Source organism: Mustelus asterias, chromosome 3, assembly GCF_964213995.1.
Source record: "Mustelus asterias chromosome 3, sMusAst1.hap1.1, whole genome shotgun sequence".
Classification (NCBI taxonomy): Eukaryota; Metazoa; Chordata; class Chondrichthyes; order Carcharhiniformes; family Triakidae; genus Mustelus; species Mustelus asterias.
In genome coordinates this window covers 41,466,903-41,485,830 of record NC_135803.1, presented here as the reverse complement: position 1 = coordinate 41,485,830, position 18,928 = coordinate 41,466,903, and the positions used below count along the sequence as shown (strand labels likewise).

General features: G+C 43.2%; 1 protein-coding gene across 1 annotated transcript in view; it reads left to right on the top strand.

The window, feature by feature from the left end:
* usp13 (ubiquitin specific peptidase 13) overlaps nucleotides 1–18,928 on the top strand; it is a 94,463-nt gene that overhangs the window by 13,026 nt on the left and 62,509 nt on the right. The window contains exon 3 of the mRNA XM_078207944.1: nucleotides 8,605–8,665. Coding sequence (XP_078064070.1) covers nucleotides 8,605–8,665 — 61 coding nt within the window. The remainder of the gene's footprint in view (nucleotides 1–8,604; nucleotides 8,666–18,928) is intronic.

Genomic DNA, 18,928 nt, shown 5'->3' with positions numbered 1-18,928 from the left:
AATAGAACGTAAACACACTATCCCAGACTGACGAGGTTCCGCCCGAGCAGGAGGTCTTATACCTCTCCCAGGAGGCGGAGCCCGACTGGGATGTGCCACAACAGTAACAACCACAGGTGTATTAATCCCACCCTAGCCCAACAACAACATTAGAACAATCCCACAGTGGGAACACCCTAGCCCAACAACAACATTAGAACAATCCCACAGTGGGAACCAACGATGGTTCACCACAGATGCATTTTGGCAATGGTCTTCCAATGTAGATAAGCATAGCATTTGTGTTGGAGTAATTGTAGGCAGAAATACACCATGTAGGGTGCTCAAAGCTATTAGAGAGGGTGAATCTCTTGGGGTGGAGGCAAAAAGGGTGGCACAGTGGCTAGCACTGCAGCCTCACAACGCTAGTGACTTGGGTTCGATTCCTGGCTTGGGTCACTGTCTGTGCGGAATTTGCACGTTCTCCCCTTGTCTGCATGGGTTTTCTCCTGGTGCTCTGGTTTCCTCCCACAGTCCACAAGACGCGCTGGTTAGGTGCATTGACCATCCTAAATTCTCCCTCAGCGTTCCTGAACAGGCGGCGGCGGGTGGAGTGTTGCGACGGGGGGATTTTCACAGTAACGTCATTGCAATGTTAATGTAAGCCTACTTGTGACTAATAAATAAACTTTTAAAAACTTTACTTTAAGATCTAAGAGGTACTTTTGAATTTGACATTACACTGGTTAAATTATTGGGATATAATTGACAGCTTATATAATACAGCTGAAGTACCCTTGTTAAATTGCTTATAATTTTGTTCCAGCAACTTTCTGCGCACTAATTGCAACAGTTGCCCATGACTTGCTGTTTAAACAAAATCTTGAAAGCACTCAACATCATTTAAACAAAATAGTTAGCAATAATTATTTTTCATTGGAAACGTTTTAGAAAGGTTCATCATTGAGTTGGTTCATTTGATTGAAGCTGGTAATATTTCCATTTCTATTCCTTATTACTAATTTCTACACTTGTTAATGTAGAATCATAGAATCCCTACAGTACATAAGGAGGCCTTTCAGCCCATCGAGCCTGCACCGACAAGAATCCCACCCATGCTCTATCCCTGTAACCCCACGTATTTACCTTTCTAATCTCCCTGACACTAAGAGGCAATTAGCTTATCCAATCAACCTAACCTGCACATGTTTGGACTTGTATGATTGTGCTTATTTAAATAGTTTTCCTTTAATCTTTGATCAGTGGCTTCATTCAAACTTAATATTTTGTAGCTCTGACACTTTGATTTTTGCTGTGTAACACAATAGCGTTTCTTTTTAAATGAGCATCTAACATAAGATATAAAAAATATGATGGGGCAGTAAGAAAGGAAACTGATAGAATCATGAATTTTGACTTTCAGAATGCTGGGCATTCTATTAAAAGCTAACATACTGCAGATAATAATCTAACGTCATGAAGTGTTCAGATTACATCATGTTGCGAAACAAATGCACTCAGCTTGGGTGAAAGAAAAGAGTTTATGAGGTGTTTCCAGAACTTGGAGTTGCTTGAAGGGCTATGGTTATTAACAGGATGGTTGAAGGCATGGCAAAGCACAAGGAAGATTGAAGATAAGGACAGAAGCAAAGTGACATGGCAAAATAAGACAAAGTCTGTCAAAGGCTTGATAACTTAATACCGAAGAGAGTGGTAGAAAGGAGAAACCTGGAGAAAAGAACTAGAAAGCATTGGGGAAAATGAAGAGCAATCCCAGGAAGAGGGAAGAATTATAGCCCTTTTGGAACACAATCTGCGAAAGACAGAGATTAACACGGGGAGACTGGGTAAACTAATTAGAAAGACTGAAGTCAACAGTAAGAAAATATTGATTTATTCATGGATAGAAACCAGCAAAAGCTGAGATTGAAAAATGGAGAAACAACTGAAGAAAGTGGCACAGTACTGAGAAGTCAATTGGCAAAATACACATCCAGTGCCAGCTACCAGGGATGTATGTGAGGGCATTATTCGGCAACAGAAATTATGAACAGGAAGTTTATCGGTGTGATGATGAATTGATGTTGTTGCAAACAATGTAGAGAAGAATATTTTTTTAAAAGAGATCTTAATTCCCAATTATTAACTTAAAAGACCACATTTTCAGAGATTTCACATTTTCAGCAAAAACCTTTACTGTAACACAACCAAGAGCAAGAGTGAGCACTATTAATTAAACAAAATGGCTTTTAATCTTAGAGCTGCATAGCTTGAGTCGGGAAATTTCCCAGCTCGACGCACCCATGCCGGGGGAAAAGGTGCATTGAGCAGCATAATTCTGTGGTGGGGGAAGGAGGGGAGGTGCAGGTAGGTGTGGGATAGAGTTGTGACTGCTGCCTCTGGATGCAGATCAGAGGTGGCTACCGAGGTTAGTGAGTGCTGAGGCAGGTTGGTTAAAAGGGCTGTCTTGGTTCGCTAGGACTTTGTCCCAGTTGTGTTAAATATTCGGTTCTCTAGCCCTCACCCCTCCACGCATGACAACTCATGCCAAGTAAGAAGTTTAACAACACCAGGTTAAAGTCCAACAGGTTTATTTGGTAGCAAATGCCACTAGCTTTCGGAGCGCTGTCCCTTCGTCAGGTGGAGTGGAGAAATGCATTTCTCCACTCCACCTGACGAAGGGGCAGCGCTCCGAAAGCTAGTGGCATTTGCTACCAAATAAACCTGTTGGACTTTAACCTGGTGTTGTTAAACTTCTTACTGCGTTTACCCCAGTCCAACGCCGGCATCTCCACATCATAACTCATGCCAACCCATACTCACCACCCACCCCCAATGTCCCCCTCATTCCCCATGGCTCAAAATAGCCCTACGTAAATACCAACTCATTTCCCGCCGCCACTCATCTCCATGGCCCCTCTACTAATAGTTGGAACTCATGCCAACATACACCCCCCAACCATCAAACTTTGCTTTTGCACCCTCAATGCCAACTGACCCAGCATCCTGTATAGGCAGACCTCACAAAATTAAATCACAGGAAATAAAATAAAGTTTGAGGCATCAATCACAAACTTCACTATACAAAAATAAAACTTACTTATTAAAATCCATTCATTAGATTTAAATCTCCTCAAGTACTTAATTCCTTAAAAAACAAACATCTGTGTTCATAACTCCACATCAAAGACAGTTTTTTAAATAACCAACTGTCAAGTTACAGCTCCTCACTTTGATAATGCCAGGTTGTCAAAGCAACCAGCAATAATAAACCCATAATGATAGGACATGGAGTTATGTCAACAAACATTGATTGAAACTGCGAGAACAGACTTCTTTCACTTTCAAATACAGGGTGCCATTTTGTTCAAAATTCAAAGAGCAGGGGATTAAAATAAATTGACATCTTAAAAATTCTACACACCTTATTCAACTTTCATGAGCATTTACATCTTCATCATGAAGTCGTGGAACACACATTGCGGGTTGAAGCTATTCCTGGATCCAGAATGAGATCTGTTTGTTCTGTGCATTGCAATTAAATGGCCCAGCCAATTCATAATTTGCATTTGTGTACTTCATGCCCCAGCCTTTTCCCCTACTGGTGAAAATGTGATCTGCTGGAAATGAAGGCAGGGCTTCTAGATCAGGCTGTTAACTCTTGCGTATAAATTAAAGGGGTGATCTTATCAGAAAGTGTCAGTTCTGGTGAGAAAACTGGTGTGAAGCTCTCCAACTCCACTGACCAATTTTCTCTTCTGATTTTGAGCCTCTTAGTCTGAAACAAAAGAGTGAACGTGGTTTACACCATCACTCTGGTGGGGAGGGGATTCTTAGAGCTGTTATGACCAGCTGCAAAGATGGCACCTGGTTTGGCAAACAAAGTTCACTCTTCCTCCACCCCCACCCCCTCTGCCCCCATTGAAGCCATTGATTCCTTGTGTAATGATCCCAGCTGATGTTGCTACTGGACAAGTCAAATCCCAGGTTGGAACCTGGCTTGATAGATCTTAACTTTCATTTCTTGTTTAGATATGTGGAAGGCAGCTACTGAACAGAGTCACAGGAGTCAGCTGATGAACTTTTAACAAAAGAATAAAGCAGTCATTAAACAATAAAATATGAACTATTTTACACGACTCCTTCACCCCACTATACCTTTACAGTTATATACAGATTCGTAAGGCTAACACCAGTGACAAAATCTATCTTATGCTCACATGTTCTCTGAAAGTGCACAGTCCATGTAAACCAATAGGCAAACTGTGGTTGGACCCCTACATTCTGAAAGCAGGTGACACATCTCACCCAAAACAAGTCTGACAGGTTTCTCACTAATTCCACCCCCCCACCCCCCCTCCCACCCCCCAGGCCAGACACTTGTCACACTATGGGCCAACTGCTCTCACTGAAACTCTGTCTTTCACGTAAGGTTTTTCAATTTCCACTCTTAAAGAACTCGCCTTGGAATCCTCTCTCAAACAAGGAGGTCATCACTAAGGATCCACCTCCAGGGGTTCAACCTCTCCTTCCAGTATTCCTCTGCCCTGGATTACCACATGCCTTCAAATTTCATCTTCTACACACTCTCTCAGACACCAAGCCATGCCAACGGAACACCACTCTTAAGAGGCCCGGAGTAAGGAGTCATCAACCTTTTGGTCACCTTGTATCTCTAGCTTCTCCCAAGTCAATGTTATCCCAGTCTGCATTTTGCAACCTTGTCTTTTAATTTGGAGCCTCTCTGCTCCTCACTCTCAACTTCATTGAACAGGACCTGTTTTTCAGATTCCTGTTTCCTGACTTCACAGTCTTCCTGGAACTTTATTTTGTTCATTCCCTGGTTTCTAGGTCTTTTCTGTTCTATAGTTTGGGATTTGCTTTCTGCCCCTTTTCATTGTCTTGCCTGTACAAGCCGTGTCTGTGGAATCTTGCTTCCAATTGCACTGACCCTCTCTCAACTGTACTAATTGCTTTTGCCATGTCTTTGGGTCCCTGGTTGCTAAGCAACAGCCCAGACTTTTATTACCCTGTGGTTGTTTTAAAGTCGTAATAACCTCATTAAAAATGCAGGGAGCTAAATAAACCCAGACTTACAGGCAACTTTTAAAAATGAAACTACAACTTAAAACTATAGTTAATGCCCAACGCACATAAATACAAATAGAACTTACTTAAAACTATATCTATTTCTGACACTTGTTAGGATACATATCTGTATGTGTTGGCCATACTGTTTTATCTTATGCAAGTAATAATTCTTATTGTAGGAACTGAGACAGAGCTCATTGACAGCTCTTCAAGAGTAGCAATTTTCAGAGCTAATACCCCAAGATAATACTTCTTCCCTTTTGTCCAAAAATGTTTAGCTCAGTTATTGATAGCTAATACAACACAGTCTGGAACTGATAGCTAGGACCTCTTAGCCCATAACATTTAGCTCTAAAGCTGATCTTTCCTTTACCACTAGACCACCGGGGCAGCTTGACTACCAATTGAAATTTGTCATTGTTAGTTCAGTGTGGAGTGAAGCCTATCTTTAGAGTTTGGAGTATCAAATTTATGAAAAGAACATTCATTTTCTAGTGGCGAAAGAAGATTTGTTGACCTAACATAATATGATTAGATAATGTTGTGTTGTTATGGAGAGGATTATTTAACAGACGTGAAGTTAATGGTAATGACATTTATTAACTAGGTTTAGGAGACTCCTCTGGTGGTGGGAGAAACTGCAGTGATGACTCTGAAAATTATGCTTTTATAAATTGTGAAATGAGAGTCTTTATGAAAACATAGAAAATAGGAGCAGGAGGAGGCCTATTCATTATTATCATGGCTGAACATCCAACTCAATAGCCTGATCCTGCCTTCCTCCCATATCCTTTGATCCCCTTCACCCCAAGTGTGATATCGAACTGCTTATTGAAAACTTACAATGTTTTGGCTTCACCTACTTTGTGTGGCAGCAAATTCCACAGACTGACCACTCTCTGGGCGAAGAAAGTGCTCCTCATCTGTGTCCCAAATGATCTACCCTTTATCCTCAGACTGTGACCCCCGATTCTGGACTCCCCCACCATCGGGAACATCCTTCTTGCATCTACCCTGACTAGTCCTGTTAGAATTGTATAGATTTCTATGAGATCCCCTCCTCATTCTTCTGAACTCCAGTGAATACAGGGTTAGGTTACGGCAGATGATGCAAAGATATAGAGAATTGAGAAGCTGAAGGGGAAAAGTGTTGGTGGGGCAGAGTTGTTACAGATCAGAAAGAATAAGAATTACCTTTCTTTTTCCTGTTTGCTCATTAAATTTAGTTCTGGAGATAAAAGGCATATTCTAGGCTCACAGTGATGGTTTGAGGGAGTGCAGATCAAACAATCCAGGTGGAATAAAGCCTTGACACTAACGAAAGTATCTTTTGAGCATGGTTTCGCACTGGAGACATTTCTCCACTAGAATACTGCTGCAGTAAATTCTGTTTCTCAGCAAGAGCTTATTTTTATACTTTTACCTAAAATTTACTGGGTATACTAATCAACCTCTCGTGACATCACAAGAGGAGTTAACATCAGTTAAGTCATGAGGTAAAATGACAATCAATTTTTACGATGATAAGGTCCTACAAACAAAGATAAAATAAATTAATGAATGTGATTTTGGTGGTGTTGGCTAGGACCTTGGGAAAACTGTCCTGAACTTTGTCTCAGTCATCTAATGTTAAAATTGGGCAAATACCAAACTTTCCAGCTGTTCACGCTGGTGAGATTTTCTGGTCCCACTGACAGCGCACCCCCGCCGTGGGTTTAGAACATAAGAACTAGGAGCAGGAGTAGGCCATCTGGCCCTTCGAGCCTGCTCCGTCATTCAATAAGATCATGGCTGATCTTTCCTTGGACACAGCTCCACTTATCTGCCTGCTCACCATAACCTTTAATTCCTTTACTGTTCAAAAATTTATCTATCCTTGCCTTAAAAACATTCAATGAAGTGCCCTCAACTGCTTCACTGGGCAGGGAATTCCACAGATTCGCAACCCTTTGGGTGAAGAAGTTCCTCCTCAACACAGTCCTAAACCTGCTCCCCCTTATTTTGAGGCCATGCCCCCTAGTTCTAGTTTCACCTGCCAGTGGAAACAACTTCCCAGCTTTTATCTTATCTATTCCCTTCATGATCTTATATGTTTCTATAAGATCTCCCCTCATTCTTCTGCATTCCAATGTGTATAGTCCTAGTCTACTCAGTCTCTCTTCATAAACCAACCCTCTCAACTCCGGAATCAACCTCATGAATCTCCTCTGTACCCCCTCCAGTGCCAGTATATCCTTTCTCAAGTAAGGAGAGCAAAACTATACACAGTACTCCAGGTGTGGCCTCACCAGCACCTTATACAGCTGCAACATAACCTCGCTGTTTTTAAACTCCATCCCTCTAGCAATGAGGGATTTCATTGCCTTCCATTCCATTTGCCTTCTTTATTACCTGCTGCACTTGCAAACCAACTTTTTGTGATTCATGCACAAGGACACCCAGGTCCCTCTGCAATTTTTTACCATTTAAATAATAGTCCGTTTTGCTGTTATTCCTACCAAAATGGATGACCTCACATTCACCAACATTGTACTCCATCTGCCAGACCTTTGCCCACTCACTTAAACTATTTATATCCCTTTGCAGACTTTCAGCATCCTCTGCACACTTTGCTCTGCCACTCATCTTCGTGTCATCTGCGAACTTTGACACACTACATTTTTCCCCAACTCCAAATCATCTATGTAAATCGTAAATAATTGTGATCCCAACACTGATCCCTGAGGCACACCACTAGCCACTGATCGCCAACCAGAAAAACACCCATTTACCCCCACTCTTTGCTTTCTGTTCGTTAACCAATCCTCTATCCATGCTAATACATTATCCGTAACACCGTGCACCTTTATGTTATGTAGCAGTCTTTGGTGCGGCACCTTGTCAAATGCCTTCTGGAAATCCAGATAGACCACATCCACAGGTTCCCCATTGTCCGCTGTGCTTGTAATGTTCTCAAAGAATTCCACTAAATTAGTAAAACATGACCTACCCTTCATGAATCCATGCTGCGTCTTCCCAATGGGACAATTGATATCCAGATGTCTCGCTATTTCTTCCTTGATGTTAGTTTCAAGCATTTTCCCTACTACAGAAGTTAAACTAACCATTCTATAGTTGCCCACCTTTTTTTAAACAGTGACATCACATTTGCTGTTTTCCAATCTATGGAAACCACCCCAGAGTCCTGCAAAGTTTTCTGGTAACGTGAGGTAGAGTCAGTGAGATATCCCATTGACAGCGGCAGGACCAGAAGATCCCGCCACCAGCGAATGGTACATCGCCTCCCGCCATGAGAAAGACACCATGGGGAGGCCAGTGAATCCTGGGGCTGTGAGGCATCAGTGCTAACCACTGTGCCCCATGCCAACTACTGTGCCACCGTGTCACCCATAAATACTTAAACTAACCATGTTTGGCTTTAGCTGCCTTTTAGATGTAACTGCAATGTTAAGTACTGAAAAGGGAAAAAAATGCAAAACTTTCTGTGAAAGTTGAGTTAAATCTCTCAAACTTTTTTTTATTTCAAAATTACAGAAGGCCACTGGAGCGTCTGGTGGAGGGCTACCCAAGAAGAAATCTCCCCGGGTTATGTTTGGTAAGCTGCAACTGTAGATAACTCCATTGATTGATACAGAATATTTCAGGTTATTAATCTGAATAACAATTTAACAAAAGCAGGTTTTGCAATTTTTGTAAAATAAAAGGTCAACAGATAGCTAGATCTGATGATGATGTACTGCTGATATATGTGTAATACTCTATCTCTCTCTGAGGTTGGAATCACACCAAAAAGCAACATGCCTACTCTAACAAAAACAGAACATGCTGTAAAATCTCAACAGGTCTGTCAGCATCTGTGGAGAGGGAACAGAGCCAATGTTTTGTGTCTGGATGACTCTTTGTTAAAGCCTACTCACTAACCTGTTTAGATGGAATATTATTAAGCAAATGTTAAGCAGATACCAGAGTCTGTCTACAGACCAAGTCCCATACCTAGAGTCCCAGGTAGAACAATGCATCTCACAACATGGTGGCAGCAATGGGCACATCGGTGTAAAGTAAAATAAAGTTTATTTATTAGTCACAAGTAGGCTTACATTAACACTGCAATGAAGTTACGATGAAAATCCCCTAATCGCTACACTCTGGCGCCTGTTCGGGTACACTAAGGGAGAATTTAGCATGGCCAACGTACCTAAACAGCACATCTTTTGGGCTGTGGGAGGAAACCGGAGCACCCAGAGGAAACCCACACAGATTTGGGGGGAATGTGCAGACTCTGCACAGACGGCGGTCCAAACCGGGATTCGAACTCGGGTCCCCGGCGCTGTGAGGCAGCAGTGCTAACCACTGTGCCACCATGCCGCCCATGCAATGTTATTGAAGGAAACACAAGTGAAGAAACCTTTGAAAGCAGCCTGAATGAAATTGGCAGATGAACAAAGCAAACTGGAGAGAGGTATTGATGTCTGTACCTGGTGAGCAGTCCTTACCCATTTGACTGCCTCAAGAGCCCACAGAGAGGCCAGTTGTGGAAGTTAGGAAACACCATTTTCTCTGGTATCAAGCAGCATCAGGCCTTCGTGAAAAGGAGCAAAAGCCTCATGTTAGTTCTGTTCGATATGCAGTAGGTCCAGTAGCAGATGATGTTTTCCTAAGGCAAGCAGTGCTGGAGTCCACCATGGACTTTGAGTCCATTCTTAAAGCCTTTGACACTTATTTTAGCCTGATTCAAAACTTATTAATTGAATGAGCATGTTTAATCAGTGTTGCCAACCGCCTGAGGAATTGATTGAATTATTTCTAACTGAGCTATTCGCCGAGCTAATTCTTGCAGAAATGAGGCACTGAAGGATGAACTAATCCACGATCCATATAGCCCTGGGTGTCCAGAATGGAAAACTCTTCAACTTTCTGCAGACCAAATCTGATCTTAGTTCGGATCCAGCATTCCAGAATGTGGTGCAGGCGAAATTTAGAGCTTTTAATTGGGCTATAATTCGGTGTGACTCTGAGGCTTCACATGAATCTGTAGATTGAGTAGGCTCACAGGGTGGCCCCACTCAGAAGAAAGCCTACCAAACGGAGCCAAAAGGCTGGAAAATTCACACCAGCAGCCATTTGAGATGCTTGTGGTGTGGGGACTAATGCCAGGACTGTCCAACAGGGATGTGGAATGCTTCCAGAGTGGCAAAACTGGACATTTCAAGTGATTCTGCAAATCCAACAATTTTAATCCAAGTCGAAGACCAGAAATTACTTCTGAAATACATCTCATATAAGAAATGGGAAGTCAACAAAAAAACAAAGTACAAATCCCTCAGGGAAACAGAGAGTCTTAATCCAGACTGTTGGTCACTTACACTCTATAAGTTCAAGGCTTTGATATTGCTTTTCAAATTAATACTGCTGCTGCTGTTAACATGTTGACACATGACCATGGCTGGTTTTGGCCAATGACATTTTATCCATCAGACATCAAAGTCAAATACAAAGTCCAAGCAGCACAGACAGACCTTCCAATCCAAGGCAGGATTATTGTGCTTCTTAGCTTCAATCAATGTGCATTCTTATTGAATGGAGATGTTGGCATACGTCTAGGGATCCGAGAGAAAACAGATGATACTCATCATTTGAAAAACTCACTGTCTTTATGCAACAATCTTCAACCTTTCATTTAGAAGCAGTGGAAGCTGCAGAAGCTGAGGATGTTTATACAGATAGCAGTAAACACCTATCTTTCACAGAGAGACAACCACCAGGCCCCAGGCAAAGACTGGCTGAAGTAACGAACCTCTGATTTCTTCACAAAGTAAGGCCAGTCATGGCGGATGCAGAAGGGATTGCAGCAGAGACCTACATGAAGACTTGTTGGACCTGAGTTGGCTCTCCCTAGAAAGTGATGAAGAAGAACCCCTTGCAATACTGAGTAACCTGGAGGTTGAGGTCCTAACAGGAAGCAGCGAATAGCGATAAGGGGGTCTTTTCAGGTTGGAGGGCAGTAATCAGTGGAGTGCCACAGGGATCAGTGCTGGGATCACAGCTCACCACAATATGTATTAATGATTTGGAGGAAAGGCAGGTTGTAAGGAAGACATAAATAGTTTACAGAGAGAAAATGAAAGGTTTAGTGAATGGGCAGAGAAGAGGCAAATGGAATTCAGTGTGGGAAAATGTGAGATTGGTCTTTTTGGAAGAAATAATGAGAAGGCCGATTGTTATTTAAATGAAGAGACTGCAGAAAGCTGTATCACAAAGGGGGTCCTTGTTCATGAAACTGAGAAAGCGATACAGGTGCAGAAGGTAATAGGGAAGGCAAATGGAATGCTGGCTTTAACTTCAAGGGAGCTGGAGTATAAAAGCAAAGAGGTGTTGCTGCAACTGTTCAAGGTGCTAGTGGGGCCACAATTCTACAGTTTTGGTCCCCTTATTTAAGGAAATATATATTATCATTGGAAGCAGTACAGAGGAGGTTTACTGGGATAATCCCTGGTATGGAGGGACTGCCATATCAGGCAAGATTGGACAGGTTGGGCCTGTTGGAGCTCAGAAGAATGAGGTTGCTGCATCCTTTGGATGCTTTGGAATTGGAAAAGAAGAATGCAGGACACTGAGGAATTTGTTCTGCCCTTGAAGCACCCAAAGAAAGACTTGGAGTTCAGAAGAATGAGAGGCGATATAACTGAAGCATATAAGATTCTTAGGAGGGGGGTTAGACAGGGTAAATGTTAGGAGGATGGTTTCACCCACGGGAGAGTATAGGACCAGAGGGTACAGTCACAGAATAAGAGGATACTCGTTTAAAACAGATTTGAGGAAGAATTTCTTCTCTCCAAGAGTGGTGAATCTTTGGAATTTTTTACCTCAGGAAGCTGTGGAGGCTGAGTCTTTGCACATTTTCAAGGCTGAGATTGATTGGTTTTTAATCAGTAGGGGAATTAAGGGTTACAAAGATAAGGCAAGAAAGCGGACTTCGTGAGTGTTAGATCAACCATGATCTTATTAAATAGTGGAGCAGGCTTGAAGGGCTGAATGGCCTACTCCTGTTCCTATTTCTTATGGTCTTGTTCATCTTTCTAGTTGATGGATGCACCATATGAAGTCTCTATTGTCTTTTCACAGGTATCAGTTGTGTTTTAGTGGCTGAGCAGCATTCCGATATTAGTTCCCCTGAACCTGCCAATGTATTATCAATTTCATATCCTGTTGTCCGTGAAGAATCTTCCACCGAGGATGCCTTGCCTGAGTCCAGGTCAGAGTCCATAGAGGATCACACTGCTAAAGAGCTGGTACCTTCCAAGGGTGAAAGACAATTGGCACCCATACTTCAATCCCAGCTGCAAGTCTTCCAACTAGAGCTACAGGTCTGCACAGAAGCTGTGGCAGATCCTTTTGGACTTTTGAAGCTGCAGAACCTTCCCATTGCCCATAATGGAGCAACCTCATACAGAGAGAAGTGTGGCTATCTCATCACTGCCTAGAGAAAGGCATCCTCCGTGGAAGATTCTTCAGTCAGTCTTCAATACAACACTGGAGGATACAGCTATGACTGCCACTCCAGAAGTTGAAGATCATTCTTCTTCCAAAGCTATTTCCTTGAGTGCTTCAGGGGTGGAACAAATTCCTCAGTGCCCTGTGTTCTTTTCTTCCAATTCCAAAGGGTCCAAAGGTTGATTGTCTTCAGTTTTCTCTCTTGGATTAGTCTTTTGTTGGAAAGTCTTCGTTATCCTTGCAGTTCAGTCATCCTGCAACCTACACTCTGCTTCCCAGCAATGCTGCTAAAGTATTGTCCTATTCTGCAGTTGGTGATGTCCTACCAGATGCAGGAGAGAACCCTCATGTCTTCCCTAAGAGCCAAGAACACTGAGGGAGATTGAATCCCCTAGGACTGTGACTTGGGAAGAGGAAGGGTAGGAGTTGGAGTTGACTAGAATCTGCAGTTGTAAAAGGGAAGTTACAAAAATGCAATGTAGATAGTTAAAGCTATAGGCCGGGATTTACCACGCAACCCACTGTGTGTTTCACCGTGGCAGGAGGTGGCCTGCCATTGGCTGGGGGCAGAATCTTCTGGGTGTCAGTCGTTGCTAATGGGATTTCCTTTTGAATGCACCCCTCGCCACCATGAAACCTACGGCCGGGGTGTGCCATTGGTGGGACTGGAAGATTTTGCCAGTGTGGATGGCCGGAGAATTGCGACCATAGTTTCATGTTGTTTTGAAGTTTTACTTTCACTGAACACTGACCTTTGTTCACCTATTAACACATTTTTGCTATCTTACCTTAATGCCACTATCAGTACCTTCTTTTAGTCCTTAATACTACCATTGACATTTCTGCTATCTTGTGCTCCAAAGATTTTTGTTACAATCTCTCCTAGCTCCCACCTTATCACATAGCTCCACCCCCTCTTTTTATTTATTTGTGGGACATGGGTGTTTCTGGCTGTCCAGCATTTATTGCCCATGCCTAGTTGCCTTTCGAGGGCAGTTGAGATTCACCACATATAAGTGGCTCTGGAGTCATATGTAGGCCAGACCAGGTAAGGACAGCAGATTTCCTTCCCTAAAGGATATTAGTGAATCAGATGGGTTTTTCCGACAATCGACAATGGTCATCAGTAGATTCCTAATTCCAGATTTTTTTTATTGAATTCAAATTCCACTATCTGCCATGGCAGGATTCGAACCCGGGTCCCCAGAACGTTTAACTGAGTTTCTGGGTTCATAGTCTAGTAATAATACCACTAGGCCATCGCCTCCCCAAACATTACACCAGTCACTACACTTCAAAAACAGTATATAATCCAGAACGTTTCTCTCTTTGGCTTTGAAAGAGAGTGATACAGACTCGTAGGGCAGGATTTTCCAGCCATGCTCGCCCCATGACCGGAAAATCCCTGCCCAAGCTCATTGGATCTTTGCATGGTCTTGCCCCTCCCGCTATGATTCCCATGACGGGTGGGACGGGAAAATTCTGCCCAAAATGTTTAACTCTGTTTCTCTCTCTATTAAAGGGAAAAATATTTACTTAGCTTGGGGGCAAAGAGTCATCAATATTGGGTTGCCATAGCCAAGGAGATGATGGGCAGAAATTTCTGGCCGCGCTCGCCCCAGCACTGGAAAATCCCATCTGAGGTCAATAGACCTTTGGAATGGTCTGCCCCCCCACTCGCTATGATTCCCGTGGCAGATGGGACAGGAGAATTCTCCCTGATATGTTGGGGCAAGATTTATGCAATTCTGCCACAAACAAAAAAATCATGTGTAAATCAACTTTGTCCCTCATTAAGGAAATTTCTAAGAAAACAGGCAAAAACATATGAATACATCTATCATTGATCCATCCTTTCCATTACTTTCTCATCCCAGGCAAAGCTTTTTCTTTCACTACTATCTTGACTTCCTCAAGCCCAAGGAGCGCAGACTAAGTATATCTGGTATAAAATTGGACTAGCCATCCAGCACCAGATCTGTCTGGACCACAGCATCAGGTGTTTTCAGGCACTTATCTTCCAAAATTGCCTGCTCCCCAAAATCATCCCAGAGAGCATTACCAACCATCTCCTTAAGCCCCTCTCTACTTTCCCCCACTGCCCTCTTCTCCATCAACAAATGTGAGGAGTTCATAGATTCCTTTGTCATTAAGATTGACATAATCGACTATGTTGCTTCTCCAGTTTTCCTTTCTCAGGAAACCCAACCTGGCCCTGGGCTCCCCCTTGTCCTAGCCCCGAACCATCCTCTTTCCCTCATCTCTTTCAAGGCTCACCTCTCACTTTCTTTACTCCATTCCCAGTAAACTGCTGACCATGCAACTTCTGCCCTTGCAAACTGTCACCCTGTCTTTCCTTGCCAAAGTTTTTGAATGTGTTGTTGCCTCCCCGGTCCATGCTTATCTATCCTGCAATCCTATGTTTGAAGATCTCCAATCAGGTTTCTGTCCCTGTCACAGGACTGTAACAGATCAAATCTTAGTCGCAAATAATATCCCGTGATAGTTAATGCGATGCATTTACTGTCGTCATCCTCCTTGATGGGCGGTAGAATGGCGCAGTGGTTAGCACTGCTGCCTCATAGCGCCAGGGGACTGAGTTCAATTCCGGCCTCAGGTTGCTGTTTGTGCGGAGTTTGCATGTTCTCCTCGTGTCTGCGTGGGTTTCCTCTGGGTGCTTTGGTTTCCTCCCACAGTCCACAGATGTGCAGGGTAGGGTGATTGACCATGCTAAATTTTCCCTTAGTGTCAGGGGGACTAACAGATTAAATGGTGGGGTCTAGGTGGGATTGTTGTTGGTGCAGGCTCGATGGGCCCAATGACCACCTCCTGAACTGTAGGAATTCTATGATTCTATTCTATGAATCTATTGGCAGCACACTTTTCTCATCCCAATGCCTTTCCTCCATTCTTTCCTTCAGTGGGAATGCCGTTCTCTATCCAATTGTAGCCAGAGTATTTTTTTTACATTCTTTTGAGGGAAGTGAATGTTGCTGACAAGGCCAGCATTTATTGCTCATCACTAATTGCCCTTGAGAAGGCGGTAGTGAGCTGCCGCCTTGATCCGCTGCAGCCCATCTGTTGTAGGTACACACACACTGCGATTAGAAAGGGTGCTCCAGGATTTTGACGCAGTTACAGTGAAGAATTAGTGATATTCCAAGTCAGGATAGTGTGACTTGCAGGTGGTGGTGTTCCAATGCATCCTTCTAGAGGGTGGAGATCAGGGGTTTGGAAGGTGCTGTCGAAAGAGCCTTGGGCAAGTTGCTGCAGTGCATTTTATATATTGTACACGCTATTGCCTCTGTGTCGATGGAGAAAGGGTAAATGTTTAAGGAAGTGGATGAAGTGCTGATCAAGTTGGCTGCTTTGTCCTGCATGCTGTCAAGATCCTTGAGTGTTGTTAGAGCTGCACTCATCCAGGCCAATGGAGAATACGCCATCATGTTCCTGGTATGTGCTGTGTAGATGGTGGAAAGACTTGGGGAGTCAAGAGGTGAGTTAGTCACCACAGAATCCCCAGCCTCTGACTTGCTCTTGTAGTCACAGTATTTATATGGCTGGTCTAGTTCAGTTTCTGGTCAATGATGATCCGTAGGATCTTGATGGTGCAGTAAACAAAAAGCAAAATACTGTGGAGGCTTGAAATCTGAACTAAAAATCGAAAGTGCTGGAAAAACTCAGCAGGTCTGGCAGCAGAACGGAGAGAGAGAAACAGACATTTCGAGTCCAATATGACCCTTCTTTGTAAACATCCGCTTGCCTCTAAGTAGGTCGACACTGAATATGCAAGGACATGCTCTGGTGCTTAGCTGCAGTGCTTAGAATCACCTTGTTTGTATACAAATTCAAGTTTTCAAAACCATACACAGGTATGATTTGACATTTTGAAGATTGACCAAAGCAGTGAAGTGAGCTCCTGTCTGTTATACTTAAAGTAGGTTGTGTATGTTTTGCACTCGAAGGCTTTTGTCCTCCCCTATACATAACTCTCTGAAACCTCCCCATAACCTCACGCACCATGGCTAATTCACCCAACCCACACATCCCGAGATACTAAGGTGCAATTTAGCATGATCAATCCACCTAACTTGCACATCTTTGGACTGTGGGAAGAAACCGGAGCACCCGGAGGAAACCCACATGGACACGGGGAGAATGTGCAAACTCCACACAGACAGTCACTCAAGGCTCGAATCGAACCTGGGTTCCTGATGTTGTGAGGCAGCAATGCTAACCACTGTGCCAGTGTGCTGCCCACTAACCACTGTGCCACTGTGCTGCCCACTAACCACTGTGCCACTGTGCTGCCCACTAACCACTGTGCCAGTGTGCTGCCCACTAACCACTGTGCCACTAAGCTGCCCACTAACCACTGTGCCACTAAGCTGCCCACTAACCACTGTGCCAGTGTGCTGCCCACTAACCACTGTGCCACTAAGCTGCCCACTAACCACTGTGCCACTAAGCTGCCCACTAACCACTGTGCCAGTGTGCTGCCCACTAACCACTGTGCCACTAAGCTGCCCACTAACCACTGTGCCAGTGTGCTACCCCATTATGACAGACAGGAGGTGCAAAGCTTTGATAATATAGATTTTGAGGTGTGCGCAATAAACATTCACGGGTATAGAGGAACAAATAGCTTCCCGCTTAAAATAATCTGATCCTCCTAGGCTCCTGTAAGAGTATGGAAGTGCATCTTTTCCAAAAAATTCAACAAATTTGTTTAAAAGACTTTAATTTTTAATGAAGGAATTCTAACCTCAACTTTCACAAAATCTCACTCATGTTGTCTGCATCAGATCTAAATGAACAGTTACCAAACATTTTAAAAAAATCCACTGGGTCATGTTTTTGGCATAGGAGAAGGTTTAAAGTAGACGATTTATTGCAATGGTCCTTCAGACCTTTAGGGGAATTACTATTTTGTAGTAAATTTTTGTCATATCTAGTAGCACATATTTAAAGAAAAACAAGCGTTCAGCCCAGGCTGACTTGTCATCTATAAGCCTTAGAGTTTTCCACAGCTGATTCCGAATTAATATTTGATCCCTTTTATGGGTCCAGCATTCTTATGAACACGTCATTTCCATAAAAATAGGATGTTGTCATTTAGTAACTGTCTGTTGCTTGCCATTTCACATCTAGGGGCTGGGCTGCAAAGGATCTTCCTTTTGAAATGAAGAAGGGATGGCTCATGATTCCAATGTGCCGTCAGCAGGCTAATTTGGCTTAATTACCATCCACTCAAACATATATACGTCATCGTATGACAGCAAAAGTCTATTTGTTGGCTGAGTCAGACAAAAAAGCTGCAGCTGTTTAGTTGAACGAGCATTGTGTTGTAAACAAGTCCACTGCGGGCACACAAAATAAAAAGGCCAAGCCTGGTATAGATTTAGATTTGTTACAAATTGACTGCAGGAATAATTATGACCAAAATAGTCTCAGTCGATGGCTTGAGGCCAGTTTTCAGGCTTCCGATTGGCTGGAATGAGATTCCTGAAGCGCTTTGAGGAGTCCCGAGGTATCTTAGCATATTGCATATGATCTGAAGATGCTTCAGCAAGTGTGGTTGCAAAGGGGATGAATTGTAATGTCAAGCAGAGGAAAGTTCACCTCAGCGTCCATTCGTGATTTGATTTGTGACGCTGGATGTGGAGTGAGAAGGATTGATCATCCTGGGCCCAAAGTATGGTGGTGCAGGGCAATGCAAAGAATAAGTTGTGAAAGAGAGCCTTACCTTGTCAGTCCTGGTGAACTCATTTAGGGTTTTCCTGCAGCTATCTGAAGATGCTTCAGCAAGGAAGCAGCGCAGGAAAAATGCTGATGTTCTGGATGAAGTTGTGCTGTCTGCTGCTTCAGAAAATTGGATTTCACCAAACAGTACTGCTAAATGCACCTCACTTTTCAGTAGTGCCATGTCCACTGTAGTTCCTGCCTTCTCAATGGGCTGCCTATAGGAACGTGATTAGTGCTGGTTGGTTGGCAATAATGTGTAAGTTAATTTGATAGTGAAATCAAATCGGGCGTCAGGCCAGCTGCATTGTCAGGGGTGGGATGGGATGCAAAACAAATGCTTTGTCCATCTGCTGTATACTTATATAAATAACAAATCCAATTAATTTAATACTGAATTGTGAGCGGTTTTCTGCTGTGTGACTCAAGAGTAGAATGGGGTTTCCTGACTCATTCCATTGCCAAACCCATCCTTGATTTGGACTGGTTCTGATCCAAGGGCCTAATGTTGAGGTAGCGTGCTAACCCACTGTCCCATTCAGTCCTTTATTACTTTGCTTTGTATGTTTGAAAGTGACAGAAGGAAAGGAAAATGGGAAGATACTCCAGCTTTCATTATATCTGC